The sequence below is a fragment of the Corythoichthys intestinalis genome, chromosome 3 (assembly GCF_030265065.1).
Source record: "Corythoichthys intestinalis isolate RoL2023-P3 chromosome 3, ASM3026506v1, whole genome shotgun sequence".
In the NCBI taxonomy this organism is placed as follows: Eukaryota; Metazoa; Chordata; class Actinopteri; order Syngnathiformes; family Syngnathidae; genus Corythoichthys; species Corythoichthys intestinalis.
The window spans coordinates 38,480,330-38,499,496 of record NC_080397.1 but is presented as its reverse complement, the minus strand read 5'-3'; the positions used below and the strand labels follow the sequence as shown (position 1 = coordinate 38,499,496).

The 19,167-nt window shown below is 39.1% G+C and overlaps 1 protein-coding gene across 1 annotated transcript; it reads left to right on the top strand.

Annotated features, from left to right (window-relative positions):
* The first annotated feature begins 76 nt into the window (after positions 1-76).
* Positions 77-19,126, top strand: anapc7 (anaphase promoting complex subunit 7). The gene is made up of 11 exons (XM_057831560.1): positions 77-304; positions 3,058-3,244; positions 3,419-3,538; positions 4,934-5,045; positions 5,129-5,282; positions 6,720-6,862; positions 13,610-13,727; positions 13,807-14,003; positions 14,069-14,293; positions 14,367-14,517; positions 18,109-19,126. Exons 1-11 carry the CDS (start codon positions 204-206, stop codon positions 18,296-18,298), a joined length of 1,698 nt encoding a protein of 565 aa, XP_057687543.1. The 5' UTR covers positions 77-203; the 3' UTR covers positions 18,299-19,126.
* The last annotated feature ends 41 nt before the right edge of the window (positions 19,127-19,167 follow it).

Genomic DNA, 19,167 nt, shown 5'->3' with positions numbered 1-19,167 from the left:
ATGTTTGTGTATTTCGTCCCTTTGTAAATGCCGTAGTTTTTTCATCCAAACTGCCGATGCTTTGCGCATGCTCAAACAAGGGGGTCATCGGGCGCCATTTTTAATACAGCAAAATTGCGCTAGCACGGTAGCATTAGCTTTTTAAAAGCTGAAACTTTAAAATACTATCTCGAGCTCCAAATTCAGCCTTAATTTGTGCAAAAATGAATGTCGTAGATCATGTGCGTGATATGGCCGCCGCCGGTCTACACTCCAACGTCCGGATAATGAGCAGCTTGTTGTTGACGATGAGTAATAACAACCCGTAAGTACATCATATGCACTCGGGATCTGTCTAATTGCTGATGTGCAAATATCATATTTATATTATTGTTTCCACAATTTTAATGCATTGATCTTTGTTTAGCACCAGAGACATTGGTTATATGTTATTACTCTAACATTTTGATTCAAGCTAATTATTATTGTTCTATATTCCGACTCATTACAATATCAACACTATGTTTTTCTCACTAAGAACATACTATCTGTTACGTTAATTTTAAAATGGCAATTGTCAATTAGGAATTGACTTCTAACATGTGGGAATAGTATTTCTTACTTTTTATTTATAAACAAACCTGACGTTCATGGAGCGGCACTGTGAATTCGACCTATTTTGTACTATTATTATTTAAAATGTAATGCCAAAAATTGATATTTGGTCATGCTCAATCATTTTAGTCAAACATAAAACATAAATGGGTTTGCCTAAACCTATAATTTTGTTGTGTCGAGACTATTTACATTCATGAAATGGAAATTGGGGATGAACGATATTAAGAAAAAATAATACATTGCGACTTTTTGGGGGTTGTCGATATACAGTATTGCGATATACTGTATATTGCAATATTAAAAGTAGAACAAATTTTCACCAAATGACTTGAAAAACTGCTTGGGAAGACTCATCGTGTTTTTGTATCAGTGTATTGCATTCAGTATTTTATTAGATTGTATTTCCTTGGTTTTCCCGTTTTTCCTCATTTATCCTTGTATTCTTATTTTTTTCAGTATTTCATTTTCAAACAATTTATCATGTTCTTCATTTTAAAAAGTATATCTTAGTTTCTGTATTTTTTGTATTGCTGCATTATAGACTTAAGGTGCTTTAAGTTATTTCAATTGTATTTATTCATTATTCATTTATTTAAGAACTGAAAGTGCAAAAAAAATGGCAAAATCGCGATATATGGTAGTATCTATATAATACCCTTTAGGGCGGCAGCTATCGAATATTTTAGTAATCGAGTATTCAATTGAAAATTCTATCGATTGCTCGAGTAAATACATAAAACATTTTTTTTTTGGTAAAGAGTAATTATAAATACACATGAGAAAACAAGACATTTCATCCAATATTGAACCATTTTCAGTCAATCAATGTCTTTATTTTTGATGTTCACTGTTGAAAACAGGCAACAATTGCATCTCAGATGTTTTTACAGATTAAATAAAGCCTGTATGTAAGACACGTTAGCCACGCATCGACAGTACTCATGATTAATTGAAACCTAGCCCTCCGCAGAGCTAACGTTACGCGAGCAAGGGACAGTAACGTTAGTCTTATTTATTAGTGCTGAGAAGTCTGCTGCTTTAATATGGCGGCTGTTTACTAACGCCGCTGAGTCATTTCGCATCTGTTCTATAGAGCCTACCCACGTACCACGTGCTCGCTGTATGGTTCCGCCCACTTGTCCGTCATTTTGACTCTGTATTAGCATTGTTTTCAATTGATGGCGGAATTTAAAATGCATTTCATGGAAGACCCGGTGCTTTCTGATGCCGCAAACTCACTGGATCTGTTGCATAAAAGGCGTTATGAGGAAAAGCTTCGTTCTATACAGTCGCCAGATCCATATTTGATGCCCAAAAAGATGTTTTTCGACCCACTGTCTTCGCCCTGTCTGCCCGACATCTGCTACGCAGATATTTACAATTATCTTGTCCACACTAAATCAGCCTATTCTCACGAAAATATGAAAAACTTCAAGAGCTTGGAAGCATATAAATACTTCGTTGCTGGTTGGGTGAAGCAGGTCCTCGTTCGGCAGGAATTTATCTTGTGCTTGGAAAGGTGAGTTACGAAATTTTCAATTCAAAATCTTTTGTTATTGGTAACATCCACTGTCAAGTCTAATGTATTTCATGTCGTTTGTCAATGGAGTTAAGGCTTTTAATGTTTATATGGTTTAGCGATAGCACTCTCACGACATACATACGTGTATGTTGTCGGCGATTAGCCTAGCAATGATCTTAATTGTGGTTATTTGTCAGCCCCGTAGACGAGGCCAGTTTCTTTCACTTGGTACCAGCTAAATATTATTAAAAAAAATAACGATGGTGGAAGAAAGGGAAGTCACTAGCCTAGCAATAATCTTAATTGTGGTTGTCAGGCAAAAACCCTCTAAATATATATTAAATGCATCTTACCGGATATAAAATGACTACTACATAGTCTGTGGTGATTTTTTGGTGTCCAGTTTTCACGTCGAATTGCAGCCGTCCATTTCGCTCTCCTCTTTGGATCCCTCGGAATACGGTAAAACTTCAAGTCTCTCCTTCCATCTTCTCTGTTAGTGCAACCAACAGCCACACACGCCTTCACCATTTTGATTATTAATGTTAAGGAGCAGAAAAACACGCCGTAAATAGGAGAAATGTACGTAGCCGTAACAGGTTAACACTATGTTTTGACGGACAAGTGGGCGGAACCATACAGCGAGCACGTGGTACGTGGGTAGGCTCTATATACATGTGATATCTATGAGATGCATCAGACGCTAACTGCTACTACCGTAGCATCATGCGAGTGTAGTTTTCTCTGCACACTTGCTGGTTTTATGAAGCAAACCAAAAGTGTACATGTTCAAAAAATAATAATAATCAATCGCAGATCCTAATAGGACTATTGTGCATGCGCACATCGCGATGGCGGTATTCAAACGATATATTGTGCAGGCCTAATGTAAATGATGCAATCTTTCACTATTCACTATAATTTCTTGCTGTTTCTAGAGAGCTCTTCTCACCTGCCCAAAAGTACCAGTTGTTGGTTTACCATGCCGATGCCATCTTCCATGATAAAGAGTATCGTAATGCTGCCTGTAAATACAACATGGCGCTGCAACAGAAGAAGGTGCTCAGCAAAACATCCAAGGTTCGCACATCTGCTGGTGGAGCTGCAGCAAACCTTCAGGCGCAAGTATGGGTTTTAATAAACATTGCAGAAAGTTAAGTGTGTGAAAGCGCTGAATTATCTCGTTGGAATTTGCTCTTCATCTGCAAGTGCACAATCACTACTTCTGGTGGCAAGTCCATACTTTCTCTTTGTGAGAATGTTGTACTAACTCCTGTCTATTCATTATTTGTTTTTCAGAGTCTTCCTTCAGAGATTGAAGTAAAGTACAAAATCGCTGAATGTTACACTATTTTGAAACTGGAAAAAGATGCCATCGCAATGCTTGATGGGATTCCTTCTCGTCAGAGGACTCCTAAGGTAGGTATTTTAACGTTTTTGTTGTTGTTAATAGCATTTGATGTGAGCTAGAGTACAGTACACTATACTGCTACAGTTCCACCTGACTGAAGGATACTAAAAAAGTTCTAATACAGATTAGTTTTAATGTATAGACAATTTAAAATTTAATTTTAATTGTAATTGGAGATTTTAATCCTCCGTAACTCTGGCGTGGCTCTTTGTTCTACCAGCCAGCTTTTTCTGCAACTCTCAAGGTCGAGACTTAAACAGTTGAGTGATCGATCTTTTCCGGTTGCTGCCCCCAGTTTGTGAAATAATCTGCCCGATGAAATCCGCACCATTATGAATATTGGCCTTTTTAAATCGTTGTTAAAGACCCACTTTTTTAGACTCGCCTCTCTTCCAGACTAGGGTAGCCTGGTTTTATTTCTTAAAGGGAACCTCAGACTTAAAGACTTGTAGGCTTTAATAAGCCACACTTGTCCTCTTTTACTAAAATGTTATTAGAAACACATAGAATATTGCCATTGATTTAAAAATCTATAATGTTCAGTACATGTTTTGACCTACACAGGGCGCCATGTTCTATGGACGCTCGTGGTGATGACGCAAAATAGCTTGTCATTGTCACTAGACGAATACTACAGGGTTACTGCAATTCCTTCTACACGGTGAGACCCCCAACACATGCGCTCATTGGTTGAAAGTGGCGAGTACTGACTATTTGTGTTTTTATTGAGTCTTATTACCTTTTCATTATCTCAAAATACTTTTTGCAATTCTTTCCCTCTCATACTTGTAAGCATAGTGTTTTCTTGTGGTAGCTCTAAAGCAGACCACATTAGTCACGTACAATATTTAAAACACCCTTATTTGATATTACCACATTTAAGTATTTTCTTAAGGCATCTTCAGTATGTTCTGTCTGTATGCATCTTAACAAAACAAGCTGAAAGCGCACAGTAGTATTTTGGGTGTCAAATTCGCCTGTTGTAGGACGTTTGCCGGTGTCACACATTTTGGCAGAACGGCGTTTTTTTTTTTTTTTTTTTTTCAACTCTCGTCACGTCTCATCCCGTCTTTCCTGTTTATTTTGCTTTTGCTGCTCGTTTTGTGAAATATCGAAAGTGCTGTCATGCTCATTACTGTTCCTGTCTGGTTCAATTGAAAGGGTTGAACAGATGACATGTTTATGTCGCTGGAGTCATACTCTGGAAGCCCGGCAGAGTAACCATGTGACGTCAACAACAATGGCGACCTACTAATTAAACAAATTTTACAAATTGTATGAAAACAAAAACATCAAGAGGGGTTTCAATATCAAATTATTTTAACTCATATTAACATTTATCTTACTAGAAGTCTTTCTATCCGTGGATCCCTTTAATATTGTCCGTTTCCTTTTGTCCTCAGATCAACATGATGCTAGCCAACTTGTACAAGAAAGCTGGCCAGGAACGCTCTGCTGTGACGAGCTACAAAGAAGTCCTTCGACAGTGCCCCCTTGCCTTGGACGCAATCATTGGTTTGAATTCCACAGCACCCCTAATGCTTCTCCTGTGTTCATGTAAGTTCCATGTGACAAAATCTCTCTGCTCCTCTCTGCAGGCCTTCTGTCTTTATCAGTCAAAGGAGCTGAAGTGGCGTCCATGACCATGGATGTTATCCAAAGTGTCCCGAACCTGGACTGGCTCTCTGTTTGGATAAAGGCGTATGCCTTTATACATGCGGGGGACAATCAAAGGGCCATTAATACCATTTGGTAAGAGACGGTTGTTTAATATGTTTTGGAAGGGGAGCTGATGTTGAGATGCTGTTTTGCATCGCAAATGTTAAAACTCATTGGCTATCATTGAGATCGCTTGACATCCAGTGCATTTTGAGAGAAAGGCTAGCAGCGAATGATTGGCTAAAATAGTACTAGTGTTGATAAAATATCAGCCCTATGTCAGGTGGCTACTTCCTTGAAATACTGGCTTTTATTTATCTTTCCTCCATTATTACACATCATAAGAATCTGTGGTTTTATATTGCAGTGTACTAAATAAAGTTTTAATAAAGGTGTTGTCAGTCCCTTTAAGGATTGAGTTAACTGATATCACACCAAGAAATCGTTACTAAATATTTGAAAGGAACAGTTCTTATACATTAAATGTTAATCTTCTGGGCGAACATGCACCTGTGTACGTCCTGAGTGCTGTTTCACAGAACCTCTGCGTAGCAAAAACACCTTTCTAACCCACTTAAGACTTGCTACTAACAGTAAACAATCACGTTTGCTGTTTTTATGTTTCTGTTGCTGATTTGATGGGCCAAACGCTCGTTGTTTTATGTTCGCGCTCGTACGAGCGTGCGCACCATGCACGAGCTTAAGAAAGGCTGCAGTTATGCTTTAGGCTGGGGGTGGCAGTCGCAAGTAAAAAGTGACAAACTCCATATAACACCCTTAAGCTAATTATAACTGAATTATACTTAGTTAAATCATTCACTGCCATTGACGGCGATAGACATACAATCCAATTTTGACTGGCAGAGTGAATGATCTTTGGCTACCTCTATTGCTGTCAAGGGCAGTGATTGAGTGAATGAACTGTAGTGGACCAAAAATGGTTTGAATTAGGGCTGAACAATATTGGAAAAAAATGATATTGCAACTTTTTGGGGCTTTGTGATATATTTACGATTTTAAAACTAGAACTTTCACCAGATGACTTGAATTGCTCTGTTTAGGAAGACTTTGGTTGACTCATAAAGACCACATTGTACTCATATCTTCCTTTCCTTTCGGCTTTTGCCTTAAGGGGTCGCCACAGCGAATCAGTTGTCTCCATCTAACCCTGTCCTCTGCATCCTCTGCTCTCACACCAACTGGATAATGTCCTATTTAACTACATCCATATAGCCCCTCATTGGTCATCCTCTAGACCTGCTACCATACTCACTAGCTCTCTTGTGGACATGCCCAAAAGGGATCCAGGAGGCCATATTTCTGCACACTTGGTGCTTTTGTGAAGCAAATTGAAAGTGTGCATATTAAAAAACAGCGTACATTGTGATGCCGATGTTCAAACAATACAGCGTGCAGGCCTGGTTTGAACATTTAATTCAGTAAATATTTTGCATACCACTAAAGAGAGCCCACATACCACTGGTCGTACTCCTATCACACTTTGACAAACACTACTGTATTTCATTTCAGTTCACTAGAGAAGAAGTCACTGTTGCGGGACAATGTGGACCTCCTGGTGAGCCTGGCAGATGTCTATTTCAGGGCAGGAGACACCAAGAACGCCATCCTCAAATTTGAACAAGCCCAGATGTTGGACCCATATCTCATCAAAGGTACTGAGAACCATTGACACAAGCCACTTTTAACACTGGAAGTCCCGTTTTTTTTTTTTAGCTATAAAGAAAGACCAGAAAGGCGTCAAATGACCCCGTTACCAAACTAGGCATGTGCCGGTTACTGGTTTCACTGTTAACCGTGGTGTGAAAACGTCGCTGTTTCAAAACCCCTAAAATTTTCCATTATACTATAGTACGGTATTCGCTATTTGTCATGTGCCAAAAATGCAGCCAGAAGTGACTTGGTGCGGCAGCGCTCACCCCTTCCCTTGTTTGTTGCTGTGTGTGAAAGTGACGCTATTCTGCTAAACAGCCAGCAAACCCAAAAACAAACACTCCAAACACAAGGCAGACTTTTCTTTAATTTATTGAGCTCTCAAATCATGGTAAGTGAAATATACAAAATGAATACATTGAAAACATTGTACAATTGTATTTTTCCACGTGTGAGTAGGTTCAACAGGTTAGCACTATGAAAAAGTTTGCCAAAAACAAAACACATTTTCCTTTCAAATTCAATATACAAACTATAGACTTACAAAGACGAATGATAGCCTAGGCTTACTTCTTTGAGGTTTTAAGTCTCACAGCTGCTGAGTGAGAAACAAGCTTGAATGAAGGGGAAAAAAGGATAGTGTCGAAGATAGCTAATTTGGAAAGATGATCTTGCCCTAAGCACAAATCCACGTTCACTGGATTAGGAGAGGTCTGACTCCCAATGTATTTTTTTTGTTTTTTGGATGAAACCTTTCCGCAACAATATTTACATTTTGACTAACTTAAACATTTTTAACTAACTAATTAACTTATGAATAATGTATGTTCTTTTCAACAAAGGGATGACATCATGTAGACTAGAGTTGACACAGTGGCTGAAAATGGCGAAACTTCACTTGAGCTTACACCCCAAACTTTTGAATGGTAGTGTATAGGGCTGTCCCAAACGACTAATTTTCTCCCGATTAGTCAGCCGACTATTTTTACGATTAGTCGACTAATCTAATAATTTTAAAAAATATTTTTTGTTTTTGCTTACTAATTTAGCAATGAAATTTTTGTTGACGCATATCAATTCACAAAAAACATATTGGAACACTTAAATTATTTACTAAAGTACAAATAAACACGTAAATAACAATAGTAAATCACAAATAAACAATGACTTCAAATGCTGATAGAATTAACTAGTGTAGCATCCCGATTGAAAAGATGGCCTCTTAAACTGATGGTTTACAACTTTTATTCCATCCTTGATGTAATCACACTGTAAGAGCTACGGTGCACACAAATAAAACAACACAATTAGAAATTATTGAAAACTTTTCACCTTTTTCCTTTTAAACCTTATTTATATATCAATGAATTGCCTATATGAATTGCCTTTACATTAATTTATTACCTTATCATTGACAATCTCTTCCTTGAGTGCCCTCACTGTATATACTGTATATATTTATGACCTTTTAACGTTATATAATTTTCTATACCATAAAATAAACCATAACATGAAATAAACCTTTCAGTTAGCAATACTAATAGCACTTATAGGCCCATTGTCAATGAAACATTATTATTTAGTAAAGCGACAGCACCCTCTGGTGTACAAAAAATGAAAAAAAATTTAATTTTTTTTTTTACAAACGGTGACGGCGCTTGAGGTGTTTATTCACGGCCGACGTGCAGCCAAGCTTGGCAGTGAAGAGACAGCACACAAGAGTGTACCCTCCTTTATTTCTTTGAAATAAGTCAATGTTTTGGACACTCTGGTGCGCTCTTTTGGCTTTGTGCCGCTTTCCCCGCTTGCATACAGAGCATCCGACATTCTGAACTTTCCGCGCATATATTTTTTTTAACCCTTCATTAACCGTCGACGGGATGTTGTGCTCGTCGACGGATTTACGTCATCGATGACGTCGACTATGTCGACTAGTCGGGACAGCTCTAGTAGTGTATATTTTTTTATATTAAAACTCGGATCCTTTTCTGCCAATTCCGAAGCTCTGAAAAATGGCGCGATCCCAAGTCCTTATCCCTAGTTTTAAATAGACTTTTTTCATATCAGCCGGTCAGTTAAAAAAGGCAGATACCGATATACATCAAATTTCCGAATATTGGCTCAATGTATTGCCCGGCCGACATATTGGTCTATCTTTACTTCTGAGTATAAAACATGAAACATTCTCAGGATACAAATCAGACAACGGTTCTGTTCATTCAAATTAAAAAAAGTGCTGCTGATTGACATTTTTTAAATCTTTTTTGGCAAAGCACAGATTTAAAATTTCAATAACTATGCCTCCGAATAAGGAGGATGCAGACTGTAATGAAACAGTTTTCTTTATCAAACAGTTGTTCATAAATACAATCCAAATTCAATACAAAATACAAATCCAATTTCAAAGTACTCTTTCTTGTATGGCAATTTACAGTTTCAATGGGAGCTTATGTTGAAAGGAGACTGGGTTGGTTTGGCTGAATGGGTTTATGTGTGTGGTTTCTTTATAAAAAGAAACGAGACAGCTTTACTATCCAACAATAACTGAAGTGCTAATATGCTTCTCTAAAACACAATAGAAACGGACACTTTAGACACTGATTAGCGTAATCTCTAACTTGTTTAGCGCTTTGTTAGTAACGTCTCATCAACATAGAATACAAACAATACAATTGGCTACATTGATTCACCTGTGACGAAGGCACACTGGATCTACAACACAAAAGACAATCTAACTCTCGACATCTCGTAATAAAGTATTATTGATTCTGCATCCCAACCTGAGTGTAGCAGACTAGCAGTGAACTCTCTCTCTCTCTAATCACTGGTGCGCGTGCAGCCTCACATTACACACAAACGGGACTTCTCATAGTTGTTGGCAAAAATCGATTATCAAACTCGTTTGCAACTACTTTATTAACTCATTCACTCCCAGCCATTTTCACCGGAGCAATGGCCTTCGCTCTCGGCCGTTTTACTGGATTTTGACCGATTTTGCAAGGCCCACAGAAAATTCTGTTCTATTACTATATAAACATGGAACCAACCAAAAGAAAGATTAGACTCTCTTCTTTCAGCAGGAAAAAAAAAGTTTGTGTATATCTTTTTCCATTCTTTAGAAATCAGCATTAGAAAATAGCTTAGTTTGAGCAATTTTCCAATATCTGATGAAAACACAGAAATTGAGCTTTTTGTAAAAGCATACATTTCAAACATAACTTTGACTTTAACACAGCTATTTTTTGCTTTTGTGACATCCCAAACATCTGAATGTTTTCCTTCTACAAAATAACATGAACAACAAGACAAATAGAGCTTTTGATAGCAAAGTAACAACTTATTTACATATAACTAAACTATTGAACTGAGATATGATGCTCTAGCGGCCGTGGCTGTCTCGGCAGACGGGGTAAACTTTTCCCTCATCAACGTCTGTCTCATCAAGATAGATTTCTTTTCAATCTTTCTTTGACGATCGTGTCGTTTTCTTTCCAAAACACTGCTCCAGTGTCGTTTGCATTTTGTTTTCCATCGTTCTCCACATTTTTCTCACGCTTCTTACTTCTTCCAACTTCCGTTTCGTGACTATTTTTCCTCACTTCACTTCTTTTCATGGTCCTATATGAGTTCTTATCAAATGCGCTACAGCCCTCCAGTGGCCAGTTTTATTGCTTTAAAATGGGTTTTGAGCATTGTGCTTAGTAGCGAAGTTGCATCAGAACCTAGAGATGTCTCTTGTGAAAAAAGACGTATAAATACGTTTTTGGGACACTGAAACAATTAAAAATAGAACGTATTCATACGTTTTTGGGAGCAAATGAGTTAATCGAATTTAACCCTTGAGAGTCGAAGGACGCGCCGGCGCGTCCTCAGCGCACGTCATCTTTGAAGCGCCCTCACGTTTTAATTACGTCACCCACATGCCGTTGGTTGGTCTCGTTTTAAAGTGCGGAAGTTGCGGTTTACTCTCGTTATTACCGTATTGGCCCGAATATAAGACGATGTTTTTTGCACTGAAATAAGATTGAAAAAGAGGAGGTCGTCTTATAACTGCGGTCTAAAAAAAAAAAAAAAAAAAAAAAAAAAAAAACTGCGGCCTAGACATATACCCATTCACGACGCTTGATGGCGCCAGTCATCAATGAATCGAATGCTGAACGCGACTCGGGCGGCCAAAGGGAACCCCTGACACGAAGAAGAAAGTGGTAAGAAGGAAAAGAGAAGAAAATACCGGTAATAGAAGAGATAACCGAAAATGGAGAAACTTCGCGACAATTTGGAGAAAAGTGGGTCGAAGATTGGCCAGGTTAACCGGTGTTTGGCCATTCCTTACTACGCGGCGAAACGTCCTACACAATGCTCAGGGCGCTTGCATATGCATTCACACGCATGCGCACATCGGTTGGAAGCGGCGAGTACTCACTATTTTTGTTTTTATTTAGTTATTTAGAACCTTTTCACAGCCTCAAAGATACTTTTTGCATGTATTACCCTCTCATACTTTTAACCATTGTGTTTTTTTGTGTTAGCTTTGAAGCAGTTGACCACATTAGTCACGTAGCGTATTTAAATCGTCCTTATTTGACATAACTACATTTAAGTATTTTCTGCAGGCATTTCTTTAGTACGTTATTCCTGTATGCATCTAAACAAAACAAGTTTAGAGCGCACGGTAGTAATTTAGGTGTCAAATTCGACTAATGTAGGACGTTTCGCCGATGTAGGACATTTTGGCAGAACACCGGCAGCTGAGGAGAAGTTATGACGCAAACTTCAAGTTGATGGTGATAAATGAGGCGGTGTCTTCAAACAACTGCAAAGCGGCTGTGAAATATGGTGTCACAGAGTGTAATGTACGGAGATGGAGAGCTCAAAAAGATCGCCTAAAAAATGCTCAGTCAGAGAAAAGCTTTCCGTGGTCGTTTCTGTATAAAAATTAATTTGGTGTTCAAAAAGTCTTTTTTCAAACTTAAGTCTTGAAAAAGAGGGGGTCGTCTTATAATCGGGGTCGTCTTATATTCGGGCCAATACGGTATTTGAAGTCAATCGACCAACTAAAACGTGAGATATTGTCATTTAAGTTTTATAGTGTTATTGTCCTCTCAAAAAAACATTAAAACGCTGCATGGATCATTTGTTTATGTCTATATTTCCATCATTTCTTGTCCTTTTTCAAAACGGAAGCTCCATGAAAAAAAAAACATATTAAACGAACCCTTTTGAAGTCACAGTGGAAGCACAAAATGCGTTTTTTAAATAAATATAACTGCCGTGCGAGGTTCCACCGAACGAGAGGGAGGAGTGTTCTGAAGCAGCGAGGTGGCGAGCGACGGCCGTGTGGCTCGAGCAGCGACTTTGTGTGACTTTGAGAATGAACGGAAAACTAAATTTAGCGCAGGCAATTGTGCTTTTTGATCAACTTGAGGATGAGGATGGTCCAAATTCGTCATCATCGTCTTCTTCGGAAGAGTCCTCGAGTGAAGATAGTGACGGATTTGAACACGTGGGTGACGCCATCGACGAGCAGAGGTAAGCAAACTCACTTTTTTTTTTTTTTGATGCTGAAAAAGTTTCTTTTGAAAGTTTCTTTTGATATTGCAAGGCAAAGTTAATTTTGATGCAATATAAGTGTGTGTTTGTGTATATAATAATAAAATGTGCATATCAGATGAAAGTCGTACGTGCACTGTGTGTATCCAAGGCAGGAATTTATAATTGTGATGATCTTCTTTCTATATGAAGATTAGGGATGTAGCACATATTCAGCTATGGTATTCTTTCTATTGTCATACATATAGATTTCCATTATTATTTATTGATGTATATATTTTTATTTTATACTTTATTATTTTCATAAATACTGACTTTTTTTCATGTACATTTATAGTGACAATGAAAGTAAAGTGAAAGGAAAATGGAAGGGTGGAAAGAGGACCGACACCCCATGGAAGTGTGGGCTGTGTGATGTCGCCCTGTGTCGAATTCCAGGACGAAACTGCTTTTCGGAGTGGCATGCCTGAAAAAAATTTAACTTGTTTATTGTAAATATTTTTGAAAATACTTTTTTTCCCAATGTTGTATATATATTTTTTTCCCCACAATCAGTCTTCTCAATTTGTCTATATAGATGTGTGTTCAAGAAGCTTGATTGTGTGTACATAGTTTTCAACAGGTGATAGGCCGCAATACCTAAACTCATAAAGAGATGGCCTCTAAACACTTTTTGTGTTAGATGGTATATATTTTTTCACTGTTCGGTCTGCTGTATATAACCTGTTTTGACTAGAGCATGTATAAAGGCAAAAAACGCCTATGGCTATACCTGTTGTTTATGTTGAATTGTCAAATATAAGACTATTTATTCTAAATTTTTTTGGTTGAATGTTCATCCTAACATGTTGAATAAATATTACAAAGTTTCAAAACGGTTCGTCACGCATGTTTGGTTGTCAATTGGACATCAATATTAAAAAAATTGACAAAACGATTTTGGAATTTTTGGTCTTTTTGGGCCCAAAATGATGATTTATAATTGGTCAGTGAATGAAACAACAGTTTGGACATGAAGTTCAAGGTGTCACAAAAAAAGGGACCAAACCAGGCCATCGTAAACAATTCTTTCTTTGAAATATAAAGGCAACTTCAAAGGCATGCAAAATCAGACAAAATAGGCCCAGACCTTAAAGGGTTAATCAATTGGTTGGTGCAGCCTTGTAAAAGACATTTTCCATGTTCTTGCACATTGTTAGGGATGGATGTATACGGCTACCTGTGGGCCCGAGAAGGACACCTGGAGGACGTGGAGGTCCTAGGCGGACGACTGTTCAATATCTCTGACCAACATGCAGAACCTTGGGTGATTTCTGGGTAAGTATGTGAGTGAACAGACTATCGTCATGGAGCAACCATGCTGTCTATGTCTACTGACCTAAATACGTGTGGTCAGTTGTCACAGCTTCTACAGTAAGCGTTACTCCAGAGCCCTGTATCTGGGCGCCAAGGCCATACAGTTGAACAGCAACAGTGTGCAGGCCCTTCTCCTGAAGGGGGCAGCGTTGAGAAACATGGGCCGCGTCCAGGAAGCCATCATCCATTTTCGAGAGGCCATGCGCTTGGCCCCCTGTCGCCTTGACTGCTACGAAGGTGCGTTTGCAAACTTTGCATTTTACCGTCGGTCACCTCAGTTATTAAAAGCCGCCTTATGGCAGGTCTGATTGACTGCTACTTGGCATCCAATGGAATCCGAGAGGCTATGGGGATGGCCAATAACATCTATAAGACGCTGGGGGCCAACGCACAAACGCTGACCATTCTAGCCACCGTGTGCCTGGAGGACCCCGTGACACAGGAGAAAGCCAAAACGTTGCTGGACAAAGCGTTGGCTCAGAGGCCTGACTACACCAAGGCGGTGGTCAAAAAGGCTGAGCTACTGAGTACGGGCAGATTTTAATACATTGTGAATATTGGGTTCTGGTCCAGTTGTGACAAGTGTCCATTTTTGCGAAGGTCGTGAACAGAAATACGAAGAAGGGATTGCGCTGCTTCGGAACGCCTTGGCCAATCAGAGTGACTGCGTGCTGCACAGGATGCTGGGAGATTTCCTGGTTGCCGTCAACGATTACCAGGAGGCTATGGATCAGTACAGCATTGCGCTCAGGTAATCAAAGAGCCTAATCGTTTTGAATCATGAACCCATTGGTCTAATTATAGTTCAAAAACATATTTTGAGCAATTTTAAGCATAGTATTTTTTTCTTTTTAACTGTCCTGTTCAGCTGCTAAAACAGAATGGGATATCTGAATGCATTTAAATGCTGAAACTGTTTCAACGTGTCTCAGGTCACAGTTTATGTGTCGCGGTTAAGGGTGTAACGGTACATGTATTCGTATTGAACCGTTTGGTACTTAGTGCTCGGTTTGGAACGGAGGCGTGCCGAACGGGTTTCTGACGTAATGTAACCCTTACTTTTCGAGGCTGTGAGTCGATCGGGTTACTGTTTCTTTGTGTAGATTATATTTACTCCCGTCTTCTCTACTATAATGAGTAATCCGATAGGACAAAAAGCTTCAAATAAAATTTTGCTGCTTTGAGGATTCATTTATTTAGAGTGGCTTTGTAATGTTTTTTTTTTTTTAAAGTGTTTGCATTTATTTATATTATTTAGGGCAGACATGTCCAAAGTCCGGCCCGTGGTCAAATTTCATCCGGCCCCCAGCCTCTGTCATAAAATTAATAACGTTTGGCCCGCACAGACTTAATAAATTGGTCAGCAGTACTTCTACCAGCTTACACACTAAATGCTGCTTCTCATTTACCCACTAAAAGGCGGCAGCACTCTAAGCAACATTACCCCGTGTGACCCTTTACTCCCAATATTCTAAGATGTGGACAATCAACGAAAAAAAAAAAAGTTGACTGCGACGGCTTCAAGGATAGGTGGAAATTGGACTATTTCTTCACTAAAATACGCAACAACTGTGTCTGCCTCATTTGCAAAGAGACAGTCTGTGTTTTTAAAAAGTTAAATGTGTGGCGATATTACCAAACAAGACACGCTGACATGTACAAGATTACAGGGAAGATACGTAGCGAGAAATTGAAGCAACTTGAAGCTAGTTTAGCCGCCACCCACCAAGTGTGACACAAAAACTGCATTTGTTCATAGATAAGCCACACTGGGCTATAAGCCGCAGCTGTCCTCACTGGATATAGGATATTTACACCAAAAGATATTAGCCGGTAACACTTCATTAGACAGCGGCATCATATGACGGTCAGAAGACCAAATGAACCACCATGAAGCTTTTAACCAATTGGCTACAACGCTTCATTGCTTCAAGAAGCTTCATTTGGCCATGACTGCTTCCTTTGGGGAGACAGCCAACATTTTATGCCACCTGCTGTCAAATTTGATGTTGTCCATCATGCCTCCTAGCATGCATTGCAGCGCAACAGATGTAAATAACAGTCAAAATTCAGGTTCTTTGTTAATTATTTATTCAGTTGCTGTTCCTGTTAGTTTAAATAATTGCTAGTTGCGGTATTTGGTAACACGTTATTTGACTGTGGCGCCATAACACTGTCATTAGACATAATTACGACATGACACTGTCATGAGGATTAACGAATGCTTATAACAGTTGTCATTTAGTTTTATTCGGCAAATGATCTCACTTTTGAATGGATGTAAAAGATCGGAGCTGGACATAAATGGAGTTGGTAACATAATTTGCTGGATGACACTTAATGACATTTGTCATAAGCATTCAGTAATGCCCATGATAGTGTCATGTCATAATTATGATGGTCTTATGAGTCTTATGACGCCGCTGTCAAATAAAGTGTTAGCAAATACCATACCAAGCAAGTAATGAAACAACTGGAACAGTAAATGCATAAATAATTAGCAAAGAACATGAATTTTCATTGTTACTTACATCTGTAGTGCTGCAAGCATGCTGAATATTGATTGTTACGTACATCTGTTGTGCTGCAGTGCATGCTAGGAGGTAGAGCTGGGCGGTAAACCGAAAATTTACCGTCACCGAAATTCTTCACGATGACCGACGTAATTTTGACCATCTCGGTAAATTCGGTAAATTAATAAAACAAGAAAATAGTCTTTTCATCCCGCTTCGACTCTGTGTTGTTCGTCTATGTTCATTCCCCTTTAAGAAAGCAGACAATGGACGTACGTAGGGAGTCATGTGATCATCAGGAAGCCAATCAAACAGAAGCCTGGTAAGCTAATGCTAGCAGCTAACGCTACAAGCAAAACGTGATGGCGTGTGGCTTAAGGGAGGTTCGCCAAACTTTCACCCGACATTTAGTAGACTCTTGGCGGCATCCAGACGGGCTTTCACCCACTGTCCTCCCTTGTTCTCACGATTTCCGGAGATGGTGCTTTCAGTGCTTTCTACTGGTAGCCAGGCCACAGGCTAACTCTAGCGGCTAACGCTAGCGGCCGCTTGCGGCTAACGCTACAAATGAACGTGATGGAGTCGGATAGCGGCTCTAACCTTGTCGAAACGACTGAATTTAATGAGTGGATTGGGCACGGACTGCATCTAGCAATTACTATGTCGCGTTATTTTGTATTTGACTGTGTGTGATTTCTCTGATAGCTTTTGTGATGGTAAAGCATTCAGCATAAAGCACAATCCAACGGTGAAACGAAATGGCCCCAGCTATTTTTCTGTATGTGCTTAATTCTGTGTCATTATTGCTATCATAAAATCTTAAGTGTTTCATTTGCAGAAGATCAATATAGCTTTAATGTGTGTGTGTACGTCTGTTAGGGGGTTCATGTATGCGTGCATTTATTAAAAAATGCACTGGGGGGGGAAAAAAAACCTGAAACCATAAACACTTGTATTGAATAATTATGTCACAGCAGCCATTGACAATAAACTGTCTTTTCTGTTCAAGCTGCAAGTCATTTGTGTTACAATGACATGTTTGCACAGGCATATTGATTTTGACAATGTACATTGTTCAAGCCATACACGCTGTTTTAAATGCTCATACTTGAATTCTTATTGTTTACATTTTTATAAACTTAATGTTTAGACTGCATGTACAATTGTTAAATATATCAAATTGAATGCTGGTAACTAAATCAACAAGAAACTGTTAATCTGTATTTCATGCATTGATTCCGATTTTCAAATTATATAACAGTCCGCTTGGGCGACTTTATCGTCATTTATCGTTATCGAGGTAAATCTGCTCAATTTATCGTGATACGTGTTTGAGGCCATATCGCCCACCCCTACTAGGAGGCATGGGTTGCCTATTAACACAAATAAATCAACAAATAAGCCGCTACTTTTTTCGTTCATTTTGAATCCTGCGGCTTATAGTCCGGAAATTACGGTAATTTTACAGCAGCAGTACTTCACAAGAGCCCGAGAGTCGAAAGAGAACGCTACAAAGGCTAGTTGCGATATTGTTGAAATTATTAATTTAAAAAAAAAATAATAAAGCAAATGTGACACAGAATGGCTTGCTAAAATTTACCTAAATGTATTGTTCTACGTAAAGGACGTTAGCCAAGGTCGGCCCCCCACATTTTTACCACAACAAATCTGTCCCCTTTTGCAAAAAGTTTGGACACCCCTGGTTTAGGGTGAATACACTGCCCTCTAGTGGCAACAGGTAATAGGCCATAACGTCTAATGGCTGAATCCAGCGGCTATGGAATTTTATTTTGTATCACATGTAGTATTCCTTTTCGATTCTCCCCCAGTCTGGACCCCAATGATCAGAAGTCCTTAGAAGGCATGCAGAAGATGGAGAAGGAAGAGAGTCCCACGGATGCCACGGTGGAACTGGACGGTGACGACATGGAGGGAAGCGGAGAAGACGGCGACCTGGAGGGCAGTGATAGTGAGGCTGCTCAATGGGCTGATCAGGAACAGTGGTTTGGTATGCAGTAGCCAGGCCGCTGCCGGCTGATCCCGCGAAGTGGCCTTTAAGTCACCGTGGTGGACCAGGACGCTACTCGTTATGCTGCTTCAGATCGATCAAATCGGAATCACCTCAGCCTACATGGCAGACTGACCTCAGCGTTTTCAATTTGTCTTCTCTTTGGACACAAGCCAATACGTTCTCACAAAGTTGCAATTAAACAGTTCAAATTGGTTGAAATGTCAACGGAATGTTCAGGACAAAATGGTCGACATGTGTTTTAATACAGGCCGACGGACTGAGGAAATAAAGAAGCAGATGTACAGGGTGACACAAAAAAACGTTTAGAATTATGGAAGACAAATATTTTATTCACAGTAATTGAAACCTTATAACATGCCGTTTTTGAGACAATTATGGAATTTTCATTTTCTTTTAACTGTCCTTTAAATTGCGTCCTGTGCAAATGTGTTCTTGAAAAATTGAATTCATCATGGTTACTAAAACAGGAGTGTTTACTTGCTCATGTCTGTCGAAACACGTTAAAAATTCCTTTTTTTGGGTCACCCTGTATTTTCAAAACGCGATATACAAGATTAACTCATTGGTTGCCAATGGCGGTCAATGTGAACTGGGATTCGATCGCTTCCAGCCCAACGTCTAACCGATATTAACAGCAAAACATTTAAAAGAGCCAAGTGTGACTCTGGAGCCGCGGCTTACGTGAAGATCTTTATTTAGAAGTTGTCTGTAAAGCCTGTTTTGTAACACATTGTTATGTTGGAATGCATTAACATTAAAACTGTTTATATTTTGTAAAATTTTTTGTAAATGTTTGATAAAACGGTGTTTGTTGATGTGGATGCAGTCCAGTTTTTGCGAGCTTCCCAGAAACAGT

What these genes read in the sequence shown, in the direction of transcription:
- anapc7 (XM_057831560.1), top strand. Translation starts at nt 204, where the DNA reads ATGAATGTCGTAGATCATGTGCGTGATATGGCCGCCGCCGGTCTACAC. An exon ending in ACGATGAGTAATAACAACCC is followed by an intron (nt 305 to 3,057) that starts GTAAGTACATCA and finishes TGCTGTTTCTAG; the next exon opens with AGAGCTCTTCTCACCTGCCC. An exon ending in TGCCTTGGACGCAATCATTG is followed by an intron (nt 5,046 to 5,128) that starts GTTTGAATTCCA and finishes TCCTCTCTGCAG; the next exon opens with GCCTTCTGTCTTTATCAGTC.